Raw genomic sequence first — 23463 nt, 5'->3', positions numbered from 1 at the left:
AAAAATCCAAACTTACTAGGATTATTGCTCCTAATTCTTGTATTGACAGTAGGAGCCAACTAAAATTCATCACAGAGCTGGTTGGTCAAAAAAATATATATATATAATATATAACACAGCTGGTTCATAAAGTAGTGTGCGTGTACAAATGATCTGTATATATGGTTGGAAATAAATACTTAATTGTTGACTAAAACTGATCTTTGTGTCATGCATACAAGACAAGGAATTGGACCACAAGATACATTTCATATCCTTCATACGACCAACATTAATTTATACAATGTACTCAACATTTATACTTTTTTTTCTTTTGGATATCTATTTCTTAGTTCTTCCATTCTTTTTCCTAGCAGAATACTAAGTATTTAAGGAGAATTTCCTGGGCCTGTCAGTCTGTCACTTCATATTTTGCTTTTTTTTTTCTTGACAAAATGCAATATATTTCTCTTGTCCATCCTCTTAAAATTAATGTTTCTGGTATTCCAAAGATATATGTGCTCTCAAAATTGCAATAACCAAACGATACGATGAATCTGGAGGAATTTATGAGAGAAAAATACTGTTCCGAATGAAAAAAGAAGCGGATCAAGCTGGGTTTAAGGGCACGCGAGGGCTCCATTCGCGTGTCCTTAAACCCAGCTTGATCCGCTTCTTTTTTCATCTGGAACAATATTTTTCTCTCATAAATTCATCCAGATTCATCTAGATTCCTGTAAAATTCCTTCGAGCGAACGGGACCTAGAACACAAAAAATATAGGAGGAAATCAAAAGGGCATAAATGTGGGGAAGCTCGGCAGTTCCGCTATATTCTAAACTCCCCCACGGAGGCAGGGGGGCGGCAGGGCAGCTCTCTCTCTCCCTCTCTCTCTCTCTCTCGCTCGTCTCCTCCAAAAGCTCGTATTTTTAGCTCTCCCGAGCTCTCTCTCATCAAGCTCTCGCCATGGCCAAGAACACATGCAAGCTATGCTCCCGCCGCTTCGCCAGCCCCCGCGCCCTCGCCGGCCACATGCGCGCCCACTCCATGGCCGCCGCTAAGTCGCAGATCTCCTCGGCGTCGTCGGCTTCGACCTCCATCGCGGCCGGCGGCGGCATCGACGACGACGCCGCCGACGCAAAGAAGCGCAGCCCCATCCAGGGGCCGCACGCCCTGCGGGAGAAGAACCCCAAGCGCCGCGTCCCCCTCGACGACGACTCCGACTTCTCGGATCGCGAGAGCGAGACGACGGACTACTACTCCCCGTCGCCGGACGCCAAGCGCTCGCACGCCGGATCAGGAGACGCGGAGCCGATGAGCTCGGTCTCCGACGCCGCCACGCCGGAGGAGGACGTCGCGCTGTCTCTGATGATGCTCTCCTGCGACTCCTGGCCCACGCCGCCGCCGCCGTACCCGTACCGACTCGACTCCGACGACGACGAGAGCGACGCCCGCCCCGTGGTGGTCGCCGCCGCCGCCGCGGCAGCGCAGAAGCGGACGCGGTACGAGTGCCCCGCGTGCAAGAAGGTGTTCCGATCGTACCAGGCCCTCGGGGGCCACCGGGCCAGCAACGTGCGCGGCGGCAGGGGCGGCTGCTGCGCGCCCCCGCTCAGCACTCAGCCGCCTCCCGCCCCGGCCCCGCTGCAGCCATTGCCAGAATGCGAGGGCAGAGAGGAGGACTCCAAGGCGCAGCAGCCGCACGAGTGCCCCTACTGCCTCCGCGTGTTCCCGTCCGGGCAAGCTCTCGGCGGCCACAAGCTGTCTCACCTCTGCTCGGCGGCGGCGGCGGCAGCAGCAGCAGCCGCCGCCGTCACATCAGGCGCTGATCCTTCGATCGCAATGAAGAGCCTGGGTTTCATTGATCTGAACCTCCCCGCGCCCTTCGACGACGTGGAGGTCTCCGCCGTGTCAGATCCCTTCCTCTCGTCCAAGCCAGCAGGTTCTTGAAAGCTAGCAGAGCAATCAAGCCGGCCGCTCGCCTTTCGGCTGATTCCAGTGGAGACGATTCGAGGTAAGGATCATCAGAGACAGAAAGAAAAGACTTACTGATTAACGAAGCAGTAAGGAAGGTAGAGAAACTTATGATAAAAAAAAATGGAGACATCTTTGCTTGGGTTGGGAGGTTCGTTTTTTTCTTAGTATAATATTTGTTCGTTTGCATTGATTCAGTCAGCTACAATATCTCTGTAGTCCGCCATTTCGTTCTGTCTTTTTGTTTGTTTCAAACCATGGAACAGAGTAGATCGGGGCAGCTAACAGAGCTAGCTAGTTCTTGAATTCTCATCTGAATCAAGAAAATACAAAAAAGAAGAAAAACTCTAGCTGAAGCGTTGCTTTCTGTTGCAGTCTCCAGCTGTGCTCGTTCCAACTGTCCATAGCAGGGAGCTTGGCAAAGCCACCAAGGCAATCGCAGTCATTAGCCGGTAGCCAAAAACACCAGCATCGAACTGGCGAAACCAATGCAGGATCGGCCTGGCGTTCATGTTTAGTTTGTTGCAGAAAATGAAACTCCGCCGCTCTGCTTGCTCTCTTGTTCTCACTCTCCTTTTGCTTCGGCCGCATTGGTGTTGCCTGCCTGCTGGAGTGCTGGATGCTGCCGCCGCCCACCACCACGGCACCACCTGCATCTGCCGATGCATCCTTCCTTCTCCTGCTGCTTGCTGCCACTGCCAGGACCAGCAGCAGCAGCGAAAAGGCTAGGCATGAACAGTTGCGCACTGTGCCCAGGCCATTTTGTTCTCCGTCCCTTGCTCTCGCTGCGCGGTGGCCCCCTCCCCCACGCTGCCCGGCACGAGCATAATGCATCCCAGCAGATTGTCCGTCGCAGCAGCTAATGCAGTTTTGAATGAGTAATATAGGTGTATAAATACGCCATATACGGATCTAGATATACCTCGGATATCACTGTAGGTGCGGCTACGAGTACTATACGAGATTGTTGGTTGATTGGTTCGATGCGATCTGTCCGACGAGTTGGTTAGAGGCTTTCGATTTTACAGGCACTGCTCCTGCTCTCTCCACGTTCGGCGGGAGCGCCGGGAGGTGGTTATATGCATGGCCCACCACTCACGTACACGTGGCACCCGTCTCTCTCAAGCCCAGGCCTGGATAGATCTGGAGAAATTTATTTATAAGATAAAAATACTGTTTTGAATAAAAAAAGAAGCGGATCGTTGGGTTTAAAGACACGAACAGGCCCAAACCGTCGCCATCATCCCTTCTCTTCTCTTCTCTCCCATCCCTCCTACTCCTACGACGCTTGGTTTGCATCGGCATGTCTCAGGTCACTACAGTTCAGTGGTCAGAGTAACGTCGGTGGTTGATTCTGGGATTAACGCGTGGTTAAAAGAGAATGGGGGGTTATTGATAATAATTAATAAATAAATGGGCCTGTACTGTTACCGTACCTAGAGCGCGGAGCCTGAGGAGGATCTCGCGGGTGAATTCGGTTGGTCCACGGCTCAGCTGGGGCGAACCGGCTATGACACCTGGGCCCTCCCTTGCCCGCGGCCTACTACGGTGTGCACTTCTGTGTGCCGGTAGCATGTTGGACCGGAGGTGGAAAGCCGCTTGGGGTGGGGACGGGAGACGGCCCCGGAACGCCCCACGTGGCGGCCGCGCAAGAGATCACGGATGGACGGCTGAGATTTATTCACGGGTGGAGCCCTAGCCGAACCTGTTTCCGATGGAAGGATTCCTGCCCTTATATAGTTGTCCAGGCGGCCTTGGCACGCTGGCCCGGCACTGGCCCGGTCCGAAAAGCACGGCCTAGGCTCGTGTCTGGCACGGCCCGGCGTCGTACCCATGCCTAGGCCTCCACAGCGGCCCGTAGTGCCGGCACGGGCACGGCACGGTTTTTGGGCCAGCACAACGCGATCCGATTATTTTAGATAGTTGAATTTCCTCAGGATAAAACACAAACGTTGGATCACAAAACCTAACTATCTTCCCACACCTCCGGGTTTCCTGTCCACACCGCCACTCCCTCCGACTCCTTCACGTGCTTTGCTCCGAGCCCGCCGCTCCCGTTTCTCCACTCCCTCCAGCGGCTTCTCCTCGCCGCCTCCCTCACTACAGCGGCTTTGCGGGGAGACGCGGAGGCCGCGCGGCTCGCCTGACGCAGCGTGGTGGCAGCGGCGAGCGCGTAGCGGCGGGATCTACAGCGGCGGCGAGCGCGCGGCAACGGCAATGGCAACGGCGCCGCGCTGAGCGGAGGCCGCATGGGGCTCGCGGTGGTGCCCCGCCTCTCTCTTGCCGCGCCGTAGGCTGGTCGCCGGGGCAGGCCACCACCGCTTCCCCATCGCTCGGCTCTCCCCATTGTCGTCGCTCCCAGTGATGGCGTCCTCCTCTCATACGGCAACGCGGGTCCGCGGGAACGGCAACGACGACGGCAACGATGAGGTCGCTCCTCACGTGGAGCTGCAGTGCTCGGACCAGCACGGGCACGCGGGGCTGCCGTGCTCGACGGCATGGCTAACCGGTAATAGAGCCGTGCCTGAGCCGAGGTCTCGGCACAACGACACTATCAAGCACGGCACGACTGAGCTACCGTGCTGCATCGTGCCGTGCCTCATCGTGCCCATGCCCATGCCCATGCCCGTGCCAATGCCGCGCCGGACGGCCCGGTTGGCCAAGTATACCTGCCCTGCCCGGTGAGAATCGTTTGTTGATCCATCGATTGATCGATCGGTCTCCTGCTTACGTTTCTTGATGGATTTTATTATCTTGGCAAAAGTGGTAGTCCTGCTTAGAACAGTTTCCCTGAGTTTCACTAGTGACAAGTAGTACGGAGTATGCTCTGAAACGGAACCAAAAGAGGCACCGAAAAGTATGCTCACTAGTATTTCTCAAAAAAAAAAAGTGTATGCTCACTAGTACTAATGACAATAAACATACTCCGTACAGCGCGAGCTGCAGTGCAGCAACAGCACAGGCACAGCATTGTCATCTGGCTTGAACTTTTGCTGTTGTCGGGGTCACTGAACGAGTGAACGCGAGACTGACACAAATTGATAAGCAGGCTAAAGCTGTTTTGTTAGAAGAGAAAAATATTATAGATTCTCGCTGATAAACTCACTAATAAGTTGAAGCGAACATGTCCGCTTCGGCGAGAGCCGAGAGGTCGAGCTTGAAAGTTGAGCCGAGCCTCACGCCGCGGCCGTCCCATCCGGGTAGAAAATTCCCGCTCGGCTGGCTGCTCGCTTTGGACCGGTCTTGGCATCGTACTGGCCGTCTACAGCTGCCGCAGAAAATTACGGGTACCGGTACCGGTACCGGTAGTCTTTGTCCTGTGGCCCTGTGCCGCTAGCAGGAGCGTACGAATATACGCAGGCACGTAGCAGGCTAGCGTAATCTCATTTTCACTTGACAGTTGCAACGACATCTACTGGTTACTGTCACGCTTTGTAGATATCGCCGTATGGTATTGGTATCGTTCGCACAGCCATAGGCAGGCAGATAAGATTACAGGCTTACAGCGACGGTCCATTAGCCCGATGATCGACGCAGCTGCCGGGGACTATTCTTAGCACCTGATCGAGCAGCAGGTAACGGCGACCGGCGAGTGGCAACAGTTTGGCTGGTAGCGTCGACGTGGGCGCAGTGCTGGTGAGTGACTAGCGACTAGTGACGCCACCACGGGCCACGGCGACGCGACCACCGCAAACTGGGGTCGCTTTCTTGGCACAGTGAGTGCGTGCTTTGCGTAGGTTAACCACCGTCCGTTTGCGATTAACTCTCCTCCGTCTTCACCTACAGGCCACAGCGAAACCTCTTCGTTCGGGCGCCGCTCGTGCACTGTTCTTCGCCATTGTATGCGGTTCTACAGCGCTGAGAAGGAGGACACCAACTCCTGCACTGTATACCCACAATCGCGTGAGGGCACGAGCAATCATGGACTTGTCTTCTGAAAAGCCGAGGTGTGCTGTGTGCATGTATACGAGATGAGTACATTGATGGGGGTTTCTCCGTGGAGCACACAGGGGCAGCTGCCGCCGCGCGCCGTTCACATGGTAGGTGACCACCCCGCGCGTTCGCATACAGGCAAGGAGTGAAGGGGCGCATGGTACCCTGTCATGCGTTTGCCGTCTCGCAATTAGAACGGCATCGGCAATCGGCGTGGCGTATTGGCACGGCGCACCAACAGCACCTTCCTCTGCTTTTGCCCCAGCTCTCTCGCTCATCTTTTCTTTTCTTTTTTCTCTGCCCGGGCTTTTACTCGATTGATTTGATGGAGCCAATCCTGATTCCAGAGTCCGGACACGGAGCAAGCAAGCAATCAAGCAACGGTCGGTTTGTTTACCACGACAATGACAGGGTAATTTTGTTTCTGCCTGAGACATTGCCATGTCTCTGCCAGAGTAATAACCCCGCTGCAAGTTTGTAAGTTCCGGCCTGCGCCAAGGAGGCTTTGCTGTCGCTTTGCGAAGAGACATTTGGAGATATCATCATCTCTTCAGTAATGTAACAGAAACTACCTTCCTTCGTCAGGGAAAAGGAAAACACCATACGATGCTGCAAACACAGCGTACTTTCTTGTTCGTCCCTTACGTTGTTGCTCATCGGCTCATGTACCCTTTTATGCGTGCTGCCACAGCATCATAAGTGTGCCCGGTCACGAGAGTTTAGTTGGCGCAGGGGCAGGCCTCTGGACTGTTGTTGAGGTGAGGGTGAGGGGCTACTGTTAGTAGGGCTCGATGGCACGCTCCGACGGTAGGATTCTTGCTTGCTTCTGCAGCCAAGATGGTTCCTTCACCCTCCCCTCTCATCATCAGCCGGGGACTATTTTTATTGCCGCCACAGTCACACCCACGAGAGGGAAAAAGATGAGCTAAAAATTTGCATTTGTGGACCTTTTGTTTGAAAAAAATAAAATACAAAAGTCCAAGGCGGATGGTAATTTGTGGGGCGAGAGAAACCTTGGGTCGTAAGGCATCATGTATATGCCACATCACGTGGCATCAGAATAAACATTTTTCTTAAAAAAAACTTGGCTTGGATAATCTCATTTTAGTCTCCTGTTGCTATAAGTAAGAAGCATCTCAGCTTGGACTGAAACTGTACTTAGCAAAGCAGATGCAATAGCTCTCATTTCAAATGTATGCTTAGCTTCTCACAAGTCAGAACTCCTCCTTTGTAAAAGTTTCTTTTTTTTACTTAGGTAAAGTATCAGTGTATCACTGTACTGGTGTGGTACGAGGCAGCAGATTCTGGCACAAAGGGAGAAAACATCAATGGGGGCGATAGTGCTTTCGTCCATTTGCAGCTGGTAAAACATGAAGAAAAAGAAACATGGATGCCTCTTTTCTCAAGTTGGTACTGACTGACCGGTAAGGCTGTGACCTAGGGCCTAGCCTGCATGCGGTACCGCATGACCAACGAAGTGGTAGATATGCATGTCATGAAGCTACATGGAGAATCGGTTAATATTGTTAGTTTCTTTTTTCTTTTTACAATGCCAGTAAGGGGCTTCGTCTTTTCAGTTTCATTACCACTGCGTGCCAAATAAGATGGATTGATGCAAGATAGAGAAGGTAAAACAGATTAATGATGTAACATTGTACCTTTTTTTGCTATGGAAGTAAATTGGAGTAATCTGGTTAGAGGGTAGTGAAAAACCTCTTGGCCAAATATGGCAGTAGGACAAGAATAGCCTTAAAATGGTGGAATATGGCACAGGCATATGAGCTCATTTGGTCCACACTAATGCAGAAACAAAACTGGCACCATGCTTAAAAGAGATATAGCTTCTGAATGCACCATCCCACGAAAACAGGAAGCATCTCCGTGAACGAAGAGCTGGAAAGGGAAGCTGGGGAAGAAAGACAGAGAGAATCATTTCCGTTGAAATCAGTCTTGTTTGTTTTTCGCTTGTCCATTAGCCTCGGTTCTACTGGCCCTTTCAGTTCTCCCCGTCTGCATGAACTGACTCGGTGACCAGCTCATGTAGGAGCGCTACTGCACTGGTTCTTTGCCGTATCACTGTAGTGTGTCTGTACTTTGGCATCGGCAGTGAGCATCAAAAGCGGCATGTCAAGAAACGAATGCATGTGCCTCTACATCACCTCCATGGCTCCATCCTTGGTCCCCTGATCTGATCATCCCTTGTTCATAAACCAGCTAGAGACGAGACGAGCGTGTGAGAACGGCCTAGCAGCAGTGTTTCAGGTTGCAAACTAAAGTCTGAGCAGGAAAGAGCGGTTTTGTGCACTGTAGTGCACTGCACAGGCTATCATGTACTAGTACACTAGTACTGGACTACCTACTAATCTTACGTACAAGCATGAAACCAAGGAGTGGTACTCTTAATTCTGAAGCCTAGGGCCTTGTTTATCACCTCCAAATTCTAAGTTTTTTCGCTCTCTCTCCATCACATCAATTTTTGGACGCATGTATGGAGCATTAAATGTAGGTAAAAAAAATAACTAATTGCACAGTTTGGTTATAAATCACGAGACGAATCTTTTGAGCCTAGTTAATCCATGATCGGACAAAGTTTGTCAAATACAAACAAAACATGCTACAGTGTCCAGATTGCAAAAATTTGCAATCTAAACAAGGCCTAGATGCCTTTTGTACAGCTGGTTTGGTTTGGTTTCACTTTCAGTGACGCGAAAAGTGAAACGCAGGGCGTTCAGTGGTGAAAGAGACTCTAGCTCGAGTGCAGTGCAGCCAAGTTAGTCGCCATTCGCGTTGATGTCTTACAACTCAAGCTGCGTAACTGATGAGTAACTGGCAATTGCAGGTTGTGAATCATGTGGGGGGAGGGAGACGCCGTGATCTATACAGACGACGCGGCGACGGCGACGGCGAGGGAAGCCCAAGCCATTAATTTCTCGCATCTGATCCGATGGTCGTACTCGTACGCCGGCGGCCCGCCGTGAGCGTGAGATCTCGGTCGCGGCTGCGCGCGTGCTTCGGGTGGCGACTGCATGTGTGCACGGTCCGTACGAAGTGGACGGCTGCTGGCGCCTGGCGGTCTGCTCTCTCAGCGGTGCGCCGGTGCGGGCTCGCAGCCTGCAGGTGCGGCGCGCCCTTTTAGTTGCAAGGGCGTTTACTTCGGCCCAGAGCCTCTCTGTTTGAGCCCAGAGGTGAGCATGCACGGGCCCATGATAAAGCAAGCCTGGTTGTCCGGCCACTAGAGCCTCCCTCGTGGGCTCGTGGCCCAAAGCCTGCGATACGACTATACGAGAATCCCTCCTCCGCGCACCAGTCCACCACACCGTTCGCCCGTTGCCCATCTCTTTCCCCATCCACCGCCGAGCCGATCTCCGACCACCGCTGTGCCATGTCTTCCGCCGCCGCGCTCCTCCTCCGCCCCACGTCTGCCACGACACACCCGCTCCTCCACCAATCCAGCCCCAAATCGTTCTTCCTCCGCCTACACCCGTCCCGCCGCCGCCTGCCCGTCCCGCGGCTGTCCCTCACGCCCACCACCGCCAGCAACAGCAATAGCAACAGCTCTCCTCCCCCACCGTCCCCTTCGCCCCCTTCGCCCGCCCCCGCGGCCCCGCCTTCCCTTTTCTCCAACTGGTCCCCGCCGCGCGCGATCTGGCGGGGGCTCTCGGCGCTGCTCCTCGCGGGCCAGGTCTTCCACCGCGTCCTCACGGGCCGCGTGCACCGCCGCAACCTCCTGGCCCAGCTCCGCCGGGTGGGGCCCGGGAGCGCGGGGGTCGCGCTCCTCACCGCGGCCTTCGTGGGCATGGCCTTCACCATCCAGTTCGTGCGCGAGTTCACCCGCCTCGGCCTCCACCGGTCCGTCGGCGGCGTCCTCGCCCTCGCACTCGCGCGCGAGCTCTCGCCGGTCGTCACGGCCGTCGTCGTCGCCGGCCGCGTCGGCTCCGCGTTCGCCGCCGAGCTCGGCACCATGCAGGTGTCGGAGCAGACCGACACCTTGCGCGTCCTCGGCGCCCACCCCGTCGACTACCTCGTGGTCCCTCGCGTGCTCGCCTGCGTGCTTGCGCTCCCGGTCTTGACACTGATCAGCTTCGCGCTCGGCCTCGCGTCCTCGGCGTTCCTGGCCGATTCTGTCTTTGGCGTCAGCGTCAGCATCATTTTGGAGTCGGCGCGCAGGGCGCTGCGGCCATGGGACTTGATCAGCTCCTTGCTGAAATCTCAAGTGTTTGGTGCCATTATCGCGGTGGTGAGCTGTGCCTGGGGAGTAACAACCCATGGAGGAGCCAAGGGCGTTGGCGAGTCTACAACATCTGCCGTGGTTGTTTCCTTGGTTGGAATCTTCGTTTCAGACTTTGCTCTCTCGTGCCTGTTCTTCCAGGGTGCTGGTGATTCGCTCAAGTATGCAATGGGTTGAGGTGGGTCGTTGCAGAGGAAATTTTTGCTTTCTAGGAGATAGCATATCATAGTCTTGTACATTAACAAGAATGGTGCACTGGATTCCAATAGGTGAATATTGCAACATCTGCCGCCGTCCAGGTGACATGTATCATTTTTTTTTCCCTTGATACCTACGAGAAATCATTTAGAGTGTTCTACCTTTGTTGTACTAAACTGTTGCTCAATTACTTGCCAGTGATTCATGTATAACCTTATTCATAAAGCTATTGGTCCAATTGAATCAGTGTAACATATGATGCTAATATAAGTACAAAGAAAATGTTGGTACAATCTGCTTAGACAGCAATGTGTAAATATAAATTGCTTGAGAGGTCTGCTGCTTTCAGATTCAGAAAACAACATTGAAATCATATTGTTTATTGCAATTGCAACATATACACAAGGGAAGCTCATATTCTCCTATTTTAATAATATTGCTTTCCTGCAAGTGCACATAATCTTGCATCTTCAGCTTTCAGCGTCTGTGGATGAACAAAATTGCAATAGTTTGTTAGAAACTCTAGAAAATACAGTAGCAGAAAAAGCTTGTTAGGGCAACATCCTAGATGATTAGATACTTCATCTTGAGCCTTTGTTCGTTTGGGCCGGGAACAGCCGGGGTCGGCGCCCAACCCCATGGATCATCCCAGCCTGGAATGGATCACCCCATGGTCAGCAAGATAATGAGCGTTCAGTTAAGCTCGGCGTGGTTACATGGATCACCCCATGGTCAGCAAGATAACGAGTGTTCAGTTAAGCTCGGCGTGGGTTGTAACCCGGCCTACCCCGACCTTTTCCCCTCACCCCGGCCTGGGAACGAAGCCCGGCCTCCAGTGGTGTGGGTGAAATCCTCGTTGCACGGGGAGAGGCTGCGGAGGCGAGCGCCTGGGTGATGGTACGCAGTGGCGGCGACGCGGTGGTAGGGTGGCGGCAGGGCAACGTAGACGCGACAGAGCGACGGCGACCTGGCTCTCGCGTCCAGCGTCCACTCCTTCTGGAAGCCACCTCCTCGCAGTTAATCGCATCGTGCTCTTCATCGTTTCCTTAGGGTTTTCTTGCAGTTCTTGATTTGTATCTTGTCCTTGTACTGTGTGCATGCCGACGGCCTCCATGGACTATACTCCCTCTCCCCTTTCACCAGTGCTTCCTGGTTCGGTGTAGATCTAATGACTGGTGGAAGCAGTAATAGGTGCTGTTGCCCTGACCATGTCGGCATGTCGTACGCATGCTTATTCATGCTTGCTATTTTCATTGGATTGAAGTGTGGAGAGGAGAGAAGAGGTGGAGAGGAGTGGTCTTGCTCGTGCAGTGGTGCTGCGTAACCTGTGTAGACTACTGTTGATGTTCACATTGACAACAGATTCAGAGGCTCCTTCTCCTTGCTTCTCTGCAATTTTTTTTCTCAGATAGATGCTCTGTATTTTTTTTTATGTTACTCTAATTTTGACGGTGCAGAACTAGCAATGAATATTATTCAAATTTCGAAATGAGTTGCGATCTTCTTGGCTCTAACAATTTGAGAGACATGATAGCGCAAGAAATGTGGAATGATTACCAACTGCATTGAACTTAATGAAATGGCTTAGTAGGTGTCGCACCTGCACATTTTCCATCTCGGCTGTCCTGTTTTGGTCCAACTTAATATGAAATGGCCATGTACTTCTAGTGTTCCATTGTTCCATGATTTGATAAGTGTTTTGGTTGCAACCTAGTTTTGGTCAGTGAGATTATGATGCAAATACTTTGATGCTAACATACTTTGGAAGTTATTTATCCATTGAAGAAATTTTGACCAGAAGTTTTGGTGAATTTTCTTCACAATGCTATGGTATTAGTACAAGTGTTGCCTGTCGGTATTAGTTTAAACTTTAAATTAAAAGAGACCTCTGATATGAAATGAAAGAAGCTGATAGCTTTTCTTTATTCTTATCTGTATTTATATGTACCTCAACTTTATACCTCTTGGATCTTAATAAATATTTACAAGGGAGCTTTACCTCTGTAGATGAAAAACAAGTTTGTGAGCTGATCTCTGTTATTTTAACATAGTGCACCATGTGATGATTTGTGATAGTCTACAGCTAGCTGGTGATTACAATCCAGAACTCCTTTCTGAAAAAAGAGATGGCTCGGAAAAACTCAGTAGATTGATTATGGATGTACCAAAATAAGTACAATATATAGGCAAGGATTGTCAAGGGTTTATAGAAACACCCGATCAACGGTGATCCTTGCCTAAACCAAGATCATCTACCATAAAACCCCAAGGGACGCCTACAGCCCAAGCCCAGGGCGTAACAGCCCATATAGCAATGCTAATAGCCCATAATATAGCAGTCTAACATGCCCCCGCAGTCTGATTGTCGCCACCGCGCAAGTTCAGGCTGGACCTGAACTCTGTGAAGACCGAAGATGGAAGACCTTTGGTGAAGATGTCCGCATATTGGGATGAGGTTGGCACATGCAGGACATGAACATTACCAGCGGCAACCTTCTCCCTAACGAAATGGAGGTCAATCTCGATGTGCTTGGTGCGCTGATGCTGAACCGGGTTGGAAGACATGTAGACGACGCTAATGTTGTCACAATAGACCAAAGTAGCTCGCCGAAGGGGGGCATGGAGCTCGAGCAGGAGTTGACGCAGCCAAGAGGCCTCAGCAACACCATTGGCCACCGCGCGGTACTCAGCTTCAGCACTGGATCTGGAGACTGTATTCTGACGCTTGGAGGACCAGGAGACAAGATTATCACCGAGGAACACAGCGTAGCCCGAGGTGGACTTGCGCGTGTCAGGGCAACCAACCCAACCAGCGTCATTGTAGACCACAAGATCAGTGGCGGAGATGGCCGCAATAGTAGACCCAAGTGGAGAGTGCCCCGAACATAGCGAAGGATGCGCTTGAGTGCTGCCAAGTGTGGTTCCCGTGGGTCATGCATGTGAAGGCAGACTTGCTGGACAGCATAGGCGATGTCAGGCCGTGTGAAGGTCAGATACTGTAATGCGCCAGCAAGACTTTGATAATCTGTTGCATCAGCCACAGGAGGACCATCAACAGCTGCAACCTTGGGGTTTGTGTCGACTGGAGTAGAGCACGACTTACACTCAGTCATCCCAGCACGGTCCAAGATATCCATCATATACTGCCGCTGTGAAAGGAAGAGACCGTCACCACACTGCTGAACATGCATACAGAGAAAGTGATGCAGTTTGCCAAGATCCTTCATTGAGAACTGTTGGAGGGCCGAAATGATCCGCCGAAGGAGACCTGGGGAGGAGGCTGTGAGGACGATGTCATCCACATATAGGAGGAGACAAGCAATATCTGAGCCGCGCCTGTAGACGAAGAGCGAGGTGTCTGACTTGGCTTCGACAAACCCAAAAGACAACAGAAAAGTGGCGAACCGACTGTACCAAGCGTGAGGAGCCTGCTTCAACCCCATACAAGGACTTGTTGAGCTGACACACAAAGTCCGGGTGGGTGGGATCCTCAAAACCAGACGGTTGTACACAATACACTGTCTCTGACAAGATGCCATGTAGGAAGGCATTCTTGACATCGAGCTGGTGCACGGGCCACTGGTGAGACAGGGCCAGAGAAAGCACGGTGCGAACTGTGGCAGGCTTCACAACTGGACTGAAAGTCTCTGAAAAATCCACGCCAGGCCGCTGAGTGAAGCCGCGAAGGACCCAGCGTGCCTTGTACCGCTCAAGTGACCCGTCGGCGTTGAACTTGTGCTTGAAAATCCACTTTCCGATGACCACATTAGCCCGAAGGGGGCGGGGAACAAGATCCCATGTGTGGTTTTGGAGAAGAGTAGCATGTTCTTTCTCCATAGCAGCACGCCAATTCGGATCGGCGAGTGCGCTGCGGAAGGTCTTGGGCATTGGAGACTGTGGCGTAGCATGATAGAGAGCAGGAATCCGGAAGCCAGTCTTCGCGCGCGTGGCCATGGGGTGCTGGTTGATCACTGGGGGGTAGCAACAGCACTCTTAGGCAGTGGCGTAGGTGCAGCAGCTGACTGAACAACAGTTGGGTGCTCGGCAGCTGGCCGGACAACAGCTAGGCTCTCCTGGCGCGGCGTAGGGGCAGCAGCTGACTGAACAGCAGCTGGGCGCTCAGCAGGTGGTCGGACAACAGCTGGGCGCTCCCAGCGCGTGTAGACGTGACAGACTGCGGACACCGGGAAGACGGGCAGCGGCGGGAAACCGGGCGGAGGTCCGCGCGGCTCGGCCAAAGCTACAGGTGACGGCGAGGTCGAAGAAGTCGGTGCCGCACATGACCGTGCAGGCGATGGTGACATCGTAGCCGCACGTGGCTGTGCGGGCGAAGGCGAGGCAGGGGCCGCACGTGGCTGTGCGAGCAAGGGGGCAGGCACAACTGGTGGACTAGCTGGGAGCGCATCAAGCGCTGCTGAACCAGCCATGTCATCATCGGTGTCAGCCGCCGCCGCACGTGGCTGTGCGAGTGTCGAAGGACCAGTGCATGTAGATAGAAACTTATGTGCTGGTCCGATGGGAGCCGACACATAGTCAGTAATGTCCAAAAAATCAAAGTCTGTCAGGGATGGAGTGGAGGCATGCTCAACATAAGGGAATGCTGATTCATCAAAGACGACGTGACGAGAGATGATAACTCTATTGGAAGAGAGATCAAGGCAGCGGTATCCTTTATGATGAGCTGAATATCCTAGGAAGACACACAAGGTGGATCAAGGGGAAAGTTTGTGGGGAGCTGTGGTGGACAAGTTGGGATAACAAGTGCAGCCAAAAACGCGTAGGTGATCATAGGAGGGCGTTGTGCCGAAGAGGGCGAAGTGCGGGGTGGATGAGCTCAGCGTTTTGGTGGGCAAGATGTTAATGAGATATGTGGTTGTCTGCATAGCTTCGACCCAGAATGAGGGTGGTAGAGAAGCCTAGAACACTAGGGAGCGAATCACATTGTTAATGGAACGAATGATACGCTCGGCCTTACCGTTCTGGGAGGAAGTGTATGGGCACGACATTCAGAGGCAAACACCATGAGTAAGGAAGAACGTGCGGGAGCTGGAGTTGTCAAACTCATGACCGTTGTCGCACTGAACTGCCTTGATGGTGGTGCCGAACTGAGTGGACACAAGGGCAAAAAAGTGAGCGATTGTCAGAAAAGCGTCAGATTTCAACTTCAGAGGAAACGTCCATAAATAATGTGAACAATCATCAAGAATAGCCAAGTAATATTTATAGCCCGAGACACTAAGAACAGGTGATGTCCACAGATCACAATGTATCAGATCAAATTTATTGGACGCTCGAGAAGTTGACAAATGAAATGGATGACGCACATGACGACCTAATTGACATGCATGACAAACAGTAATAGTATCATGACGACAAGTAGGAAGACTCAACGCAAGCTTGGAGAGGGCCTCGTGTCCAGGATGACCGAGGCGGCGATGCCAAAGTGAAGACTCGGTGGCGGCGACCAAGGACCAAGCAGCTGGCAGCCGAAGAGGGTACAACGGTTCGGAGCTATTGCACCTGACGATCACATTCCGAGACAGAAGATCCTTCACAGAACACCCAGTTGGGTCAAACTCAACAGAACAATTGTTATCAATAGTAAACTGGCAAACATAAATTAGGTTCTTAATAAGTTGTGGGGAAACCAGCACATTATTAAGACGGAAAGATGGTGAAATAACTGTAGAGCCAGTGGATGTAACGGGGAGTAAGGATCCGTTACCGACAACAATGGACGATGGAGTAGGATACCGCGAAGAAGTAGTATGTGAAAGCGAATCGGAATGTGAGGACATGTGAGAGGTTGCACTTGAATCGAAGTACCAGTCATTGTTGTTTTGTGGCTGCTGCAGCGTCATGGTGCTGAATGTCGAGGCCAGAGATGGCTGATCCCATGTAGGAAGTCCGGCGTGCTGTTGGTAGTAGCTGGGGGGTGGTGCAGTCCAAGACCCGGCATTCTCCATGACCGGGGCAGGCACAACATGCTATTGAAGAGTCTGCTGGGCCAGCAGAGCGTGCTGAGGGGTGCCAGGCAGTGACGCAAGTGGAGGCCGCTGCCCAGGTTGTGGTCCAGGCCACATTTGGATGGCCCCGGCCCACGGGCGGTAGGAGGGCCATGGCGTGCCCCCGGAGCCGGAGCTGCCAGGCTTAAACTGTCCACCAAAGGTCGCGCTGGACTGGGGGCGCCGGGTTGCCACCAGTGCCGTCGCGCCGGCCACCGTGTTTTCCGCGGCGGTTCTTGGAGGGAGCAGAGCCACCCCCGGAGCCTGCGCTGGAGGCTGTAGGCTGCTTGACAACAGGAGGACGCGACGGGGCTGACGTAGTGGTGGAAGCGCCGAGCGCTGTCGATTGAGACGACGACGTGTTCTCCATCGTCAGCTCCTCCAGGAGGAGGTCAGCCTTCGCGTCCAGGAACGCGGGGAAGGGGCGCCCTCGCCCGAGATGCATGCCGACGGTTTTGAAGCGCTCATTCAGACCGTGAATGAGGTTGAGGACGAGGGTGCGATCGGTGACGACTTCACCTAAGTCACCAAGCTTGTCCGCCATGCGCTTGAGCTCCCTGCAGTAATCGGTGATGGACAGATCACCTTGAACGAAGTTGCGGAGCTTGGCGTCGAGGAGGAGGGCGCGTGTCTCGCGGTTATTGAAGAACTGGGACTCCACGGCGCGCCAAGTGTCGCGGGCAGTGGAGTTGCGCGCTGAGATCGTCATGGCGAGGTCGTCGGAGATGGTGCAGAGGATCCATGACTTGACAACGCAATCCATGCGCTGCCAGTCAGGGAAACCAGGAGCCGGTAAGTCCTGCAGGACATGGTGTTGAAGGGAATACTTCCCAATGATGAGAAGGAACTGATGGCGACACCGATTGAAATTGCCGGCGTTGAGGTCGAGAACAACCGTGACAAGATTGCGGATGTTCTGGACCGCAACAACTTGGGAGTGGAGGTTGACGATTGCAGCAGCCTCTTGCAGAAGGAGGGCTTGATGTAGATCGGTGTTGTCGTTGTGGTCGGAGGCGTGATCGGAGAGGTCGTCCTCATCATCCCCGTCCGCGGGAGCGCCAGCGGCGGCGCGTTCCTGCTCGGCGCGTGCCATGGCGTCGCGAGCGCGGGCGGCGGCGGCGTCGCACTCCAAAGCAGCGGCCTGGGCTTCCTTCTCAGCTGTGGTGGCGCGCGCAAGGGCGGCATCGCGCTCAGCCTTCCGATTGGCTGCGCGCAGCGGCATCCGCATCGGCAGCAGCCTTGGCCTGGGCATCGGAGTCCAGGCTGGAAACTGCGGGGACGGCAGCCTTGGAGGCGGCGGCGGCTGCCGATTTGGGAGAGGGGGGAGGAGTCCCAGGCATCGCAACAGGGAAGCCGACGCAGATGGGTGGGAGGAGCGCAACCGAGGGGGAGGGCGCGCTGGGGAGGAGCGCAGCCAAGGGGAGGGCGCGCTAGGGCAGCGGAGGTAGAATCGGGAATACCCAGACTCGTGATACCATGAAAGAAGAGATGGCTTGGGAAAACTCAGTAGATTGATTATGGAGGTACCAAAATGAGTACAATATATAGGCAATGATTGTCAAGGATTTATAGAAACACCCAATCAACGATGATCCTTACCTAAACCAAGATCATCTACCATAAAACCCCAAGGGGTGCCTACAGTCCAAGCCCATGGCGTAACAACCCATATAGCAATGCTAATAGCCCATAATATAGCAGTCTAACACTTTCCTTACCTGTGTGCAGAGATGTAGAAGCCCCCAAGCCTCAACCCACCCGAGATCATCTTCCTCTGCAGCTATGAGAATTGTGGCACGACCTTTCTTGATGTCAGCGCGCCCCGCAAGCATGCTCATGTGCACAACGAGAACAGTATACCTGCAATGAGCCCAACTGTTGGAAGGTCGTGCCACACATACTTTTTGTTTGTTATTGCAATATGAACTTGAGCCTTAGTGTACTTATCTGCACTCAAACACAAAACATCTCAAGATGTTCTTGTTTATTTATATGCCGTCTTGTACATGTCCAATCTTTTATCCTGAGTTCCTGAATATGCACCCCCCCCCCCCCCCCCCCCCCCCACCACCCAACACACACCCCACCCCTTAAAAAAAACTCCCGATAGATTCAGATAATATGTTTTCTTGGTAACATGCCTTGGCTGCATACCACATTGGCAATGTTGCATTAGTAAAGCTCTCATTATTTTAAGATGCATCGCTGTGGCTGAGGATTATCCACAATGATTGTAGCATTACTCATGAACCGACTCATGATTATTTCCATTTTCTACTACTACATGTACACTTGAAAACTAGCAACAATGTCCATTATATTATAGGTTCATTTATTATTGTATTATTATTGCCTCACATTCTTTTTTATTGCAACCTACTTTGGTTTATCGTGCATATTCATTCATTTGTCCGAAGGGCGGGCCTGGTACAAGCGGTAGAGTCTTACCGCCTGTGACCGGAAGGTCCCGGGTTCGAGTCGCAGTCTCCTCGCATTGCACGGGCGAGGGTAAGGCTTGCACTGACACCCTTCCCCAGACCTCGCACAGAGCGGAAGCGCTCTGCACTGGGTACGCCCTTTTTTATTCATTCATTTGTCCCATGGTGTTAGGAGAAAGCAATCGGGTCAGAGAAAGAGGAAGTCAATTCACATCCTGCCAGTTGAGGCATCTTTAGGCTTGATGTTGGTAGCACTTGAAGGCAACATGCCTGTTGATACATATTCTGTGCTGTTCCAGCATATCTGATCATTGCTGGATGTTAATTTTGTCGATTTGTGTGTGTGTTTTTTTTTTTGGCCTGCATGAAATCTATGTTTAATTCGAATAAAGAAGGATCATGTGTATCGAGAATCGTATGACTGGCATGTTTGATTTTCTGGAGAGATATGGTGATATGTTTTGTGTTTAAACTTGTGGAGCAATCACAGGGTTTCAATCCCTGCATTAACCGAACACATGGTTTCAAAGAGAGGGATTAAACTCCCAAAAGCCTTGTTTGGATGTATGTGTATTCACTCAATTTCACTTCAATCCATTTCGACACATATGGATTGAGATGAATACATGCGCATCCAAATAAGATCAAAGGGATTGAATGTCATGGGAGGAATCCACTCAATCCCTCCCTAGATAAGATACCCTTGGGGATTTGACCCCTATCAACCGAACAAAAGGCTGAGGACGGTGACTTGTATGAGTGGAATTCCTGCTGTGCGTGCCCTTTGTTGGCATCCCAGACGTTTCGGGTTAATTTTTGGCTATTCATTGCATCATCGGCACATGTCTCTGGAACGTTGAATTGGACTCTTTCACCATGGTAGACCTCAATTTTTTTTTGTCATGCATGCAAGATATGTACTGCTCGCTGTGATCTGATAAACAAGTATGCAAATTATCTCGTGAAGCGAGTTTGTAACCAAAAAAAAAATAGTTGTCTCTGGGTAACAAAGATAATCAGTATGGGCGCGGGCAGTGTAGACTGTTAACCCGTTGGTTGACACCATCGTCATATCTTTTTTGTGTGTTCAGGAACTTTGATCTATTGCGTTGAAAGATGAAAAGATTCTCACTTTCTGGGTACAACTGTAGCAAATAGCATACATTAAGAAGCATCATGGCTTGTTTTACTTTATATCCAAGAAATAATTGAAGAGAGGTATCAAAACGTTCTGTTCTGTTTCGCAACATCAAGTTAATCGAGGAGAAGCTTCAAAGAACCTTTGTGTTCGCATTGCTGAGACAGCTTGAACATTATACATCTCTCAGTTCTCTTATTTATTTATACGTATCGCGTACATTTTACACTGTACTATTTTAGGTACAAAATTTAGCGGAACGAATTGAACCATATACACCACCATGACAGCGTACAAGAGATATCGCGAAATTAAAGCAGTGAGTAGAACTTTGCTTTCTTCTTTGCTTGCTTCTTATTTTCTGTTACTACATACTCTGGTAGCCGTTTAGGCAACCTTGCACGAGAAGACTTCCTTGGCTCTTGCTGATAACTCCGGGAATACCCGAGTTGGACGAAAGTCCTTGTTGAGGCAAACGACGGTCGCCCTGCCTTCCAATACGAGCTGCCAAGAAGTATAGGAACAGTGAGTGTGAGATGTATATATGATGCATCGCTAACATCCTAACATATGTAACACACGCCTGCACTTGATGCGTACCTTACGATCCGGCAGGGCCTCGATCTTGTGCTCCACAATCATCCGCACGCCTTTGATTTGGACAGGCTTCACCTTGACCACGAACCTGTCGCCGCTCTGACGATAATTAATGAATGATAAACAATATAATTTCTGTGAAATTTTCCTTGCATAGTTGCATGTGGGATTATATTTGCCATTGCCATGCATGTGTTCACACAGCTAGCAGATATAGATGTGTACCCTCAAGGGCGCGAAATACTTGAGGTTGAGCTCAGAAAGAGCCATGGCGTTGCCCGTGGATGTCCAGTAGTCCACGCTGATGCCCAGCTTCTCAAGCACCACGTCACGACCTGACACGCGTACCGGCTCAGGCGCTCAGCCAGACAATTGATACTCGCAGATATATGCATGCATGCTGTGCCATGCGTCTAGCTAGCTAGCTAACCAATAATAAACGATGTGCATGCTCACCGCTATGGAGGTAGCTGGCGTAGATGGCGTTGTTGACGACGCCGTACTCGTCAAGCTCGTCGTCGCGCACCTTCATCTCGACCTCGAAAAACATGTCCTTCCTGCGTGTGTTCTCGTGTGCACCACAGAAGATTACTCGTATTCAGTTATAAGGGAAGGGACAGGGACATACATGCATGGTGGCTTCCAGCTGGAAAGTGGAAACCATGCAAGCCAGTAGCCAGGGAGGGATCCATCGAATGAAGCTAGCGAACCTGACGGTGACGGTGGCAAGCTGCTGGCTCGGTGCGGTGTGGCTAGGGCGAAAGTGTTGATCGAGCAGCTCGCGGCTGGTCTCGGTCTCGGGGGCGGCGACGGCAGCGGCACCACGGAGCCGGCAGTACTTGGGCCGCGCAGCCGCCGCCGTGACCCTGCCAAGACGCGCCCGGCCGGTGCGCACCACCACGCGGTTGTGGTGGTCACCATGGGCGCCGGAGCTGAAGCTCACCATGCCGCCGCCGGCAGCGCGCAGCCGAGGGGAGGGCCCAGTGGCCTGATGATGAACGAGGCCGGCCATCTGCTGCTGCATTAATTGTGCGATTGCGCGAGGCCGAGAGCGAGTGGCGTGGCACGTACACGCGCACGTTCTTGGCTGATGATCGAGCTCTGCTGGATGCCTGGCTGCTTGGTGTGTGCAGTGTTGGATAGATAGATATATCGCAGTGATCGTTGATGCCAAAGCGTGGGCGTGGCGTCCTATATATACTCACACAGGTACGCCCGTGATGGAGCAACGACACGACGACATGGCCAGAAATTTGCCGGCTGTTCAACTGTCCTAGCTCGTCGCGGGGGCCGGGGGGTGTTACTCCGAAAATAATGTCCAATCCTGTGTGTGAGCGAGCCACTGGGCTTTGCCATTTCTCATGCTCTAACTAATCCAACAATGGCTTGCAGCAGCTAGTTTGGGCTACGTACGTGCTGACTACTGCTGCACAGAACCATTGGATTGTACTACCTCGGAGTCGGGTTTTCGACTGTTTCAAGTACCTTGAGCTTGACAACGAAGGCGTGTATGAATCGAGGCGCGCGCGTGTCCCTTGACCTGTCCATGTCCGTGCCTTTGGTAGGCGGCGCCGTCTGTGCCGTGGTGTTCCGGATCAGAGTGGATGGCGGGTGGGGTCAGCTCGAAGTGGGTCCACGGAGTCATAGAGTGCTAAGGGATTAGCATTGCGTGCAGAAACCTGTGAATCTGTGATCAGTTAGGAATACTAATGATGAATGACAGCGGCCGGATAAACTGAAGTCAGTCGTTGTCCCATGGTGTTGAATTTTCAGTTTTGTTGCGGCGACGCCACACAAATTACTGAATACGAGTCCGTGCGTCCTTGAAAAGTTGCTGGAACACAACAGTCAAGGGACACGCGCGCACACTGCAGCGGCGACCACGCACACACACAATGCAGCGGCGACGTACATAGTACAGACTACTGCAGTTCACCGTCTTGTTTCTTTCTGGAAGTACTCGTATTTGCATGGTAGCTTCTGACAGAAACTGTCTTTCTCACGATTTCTTTACCATGAGTATGAGATCGACTGCAGTCCTTTGCTTTGATCATCTCACCGTTTAAATGGACGAAAGAAAGAGCACTAAATTAAGGACGACGTCCTTCTGTTTTGTAGGGGTATGAAACAAGCAGAGGCACTTCATTTGTTTTGCCCGGTTACATTCCAACACCACATCTCCTGCGTTTTGCATGTGCACTGCTGAAACCGTACCGTGCATATTGTGGGCGAGCGACGGGCGCAGGCATATTTGATTTTGTGCTCCATATATGATATGAGATATGCCCGGCCTGTATAGTATATGTTTATGTTTTTTCCCAAGACCATATTATTTTGTTTCGTGGGGTCATAATATAATTAATGATATAAAATCCAAGGATTAGGATATCATGCATCGGGATTGAAATCTGAAACAAGAAAGAAACAATTGGATCACTTCCATATACTTGTATCTATATCTTTTATAAAGCTAATCCTCACTACAAGTTTTTATCTCAACATGCAAGCTATCAACATCATCTAACACTAACTATTCACGTCGTCATCTCCCACTAATAGTCATCACATCCCACTAACTTCTAACCTCTTAATGCAGCCAATTTTTATAAAAGAGTGGATGCAAGAACACATGTAGACGATTTAACTCATATATCTCAACAAACACTACGTCTAGATGCATAGTAAAAGCAATATATCTAAAAAAGCGAAAACATCTTATAATTTGAAACGTACGGAGTAGCATTTAATATCTACCATGCCAAAAGGTAAATTATAAGAATATATATTTCATAATATATATCTAATGAAACTCATTTGATACTTCAAATATTATTGCCAATTTTTATACTAACTTAATCAAAATTAGGACAGGTTTTATCTAGATAACTGAAAATTCCTAGTATTTTCGGAGGAAACGAGCATATCCAAGTATCAAGTATGGCATGAGTAACACGTTTGGCGTACGGCGGTACGGGAC

At 51.5% G+C, this 23463-nt stretch overlaps 3 protein-coding genes across 3 annotated transcripts; 2 read left to right on the top strand and 1 right to left on the bottom strand.

Annotated features, from left to right (window-relative positions):
• The first annotated feature begins 846 nt into the window (after positions 1 to 846).
• On the top strand, positions 847 to 2280 carry LOC136494479 (zinc finger protein ZAT1-like). The gene has a single exon (XM_066490637.1). It carries the CDS (start codon positions 945 to 947, stop codon positions 1923 to 1925), a length of 981 nt encoding a protein of 326 aa, XP_066346734.1. The 5' UTR covers positions 847 to 944; the 3' UTR covers positions 1926 to 2280.
• Positions 2281 to 9193: 6913 nt separating this feature from the next.
• Positions 9194 to 10579, top strand: LOC136493927 (protein TRIGALACTOSYLDIACYLGLYCEROL 1, chloroplastic-like). Its single transcript, XM_066490049.1, has one exon. The coding sequence runs from the start codon at positions 9265 to 9267 to the stop codon at positions 10285 to 10287; it is 1023 nt and encodes a 340-aa protein (XP_066346146.1). The 5' UTR covers positions 9194 to 9264; the 3' UTR covers positions 10288 to 10579.
• Positions 10580 to 10778: 199 nt separating this feature from the next.
• On the bottom strand, positions 10779 to 21510 carry LOC136492189 (acyl-acyl carrier protein thioesterase TE3, chloroplastic-like). The gene is made up of 6 exons (XM_066488293.1): positions 21197 to 21510; positions 20943 to 21043; positions 20712 to 20821; positions 20490 to 20585; positions 20323 to 20393; positions 10779 to 10830 (listed from the first exon to the last, which is right to left on the bottom strand). The coding sequence occupies exons 1-6, from the start codon at positions 21508 to 21510 to the stop codon at positions 10779 to 10781; spliced, it is 744 nt and encodes a 247-aa protein (XP_066344390.1).
• Between the last annotated feature and the right edge of the window lie 1953 nt (positions 21511 to 23463).

The sequence above is a fragment of the Miscanthus floridulus genome, chromosome 11 (genome assembly GCF_019320115.1).
Source record: "Miscanthus floridulus cultivar M001 chromosome 11, ASM1932011v1, whole genome shotgun sequence".
NCBI lineage: Eukaryota > Viridiplantae > Streptophyta > Magnoliopsida > Poales > Poaceae > Miscanthus > Miscanthus floridulus.
Note: the sequence above shows the minus strand (reverse complement) of the source record. Positions and strands in the feature narration are given on the sequence as shown.

What these genes read in the sequence shown, in the direction of transcription:
- LOC136494479 (XM_066490637.1), top strand. Translation starts at nt 945, where the DNA reads ATGGCCAAGAACACATGCAAGCTATGCTCCCGCCGCTTCGCCAGCCCC.
- LOC136493927 (XM_066490049.1), top strand. Translation starts at nt 9,265, where the DNA reads ATGTCTTCCGCCGCCGCGCTCCTCCTCCGCCCCACGTCTGCCACGACA.
- LOC136492189 (XM_066488293.1), bottom strand. Translation starts at nt 21,510, where the DNA reads ATGCAGCAGCAGATGGCCGGCCTCGTTCATCATCAGGCCACTGGGCCC. An exon ending in AGTATTTCGCGCCCTTGAGG is followed by an intron (nt 20,586 to 20,711) that starts GTACACATCTAT and finishes AATTATCGTCAG; the next exon opens with AGCGGCGACAGGTTCGTGGT. An exon ending in CCAACTCGGGTATTCCCGGA is followed by an intron (nt 10,831 to 20,322) that starts GTTATCAGCAAG and finishes TGTATTTTCTAG; the next exon opens with AGTTTCTAACAAACTATTGC.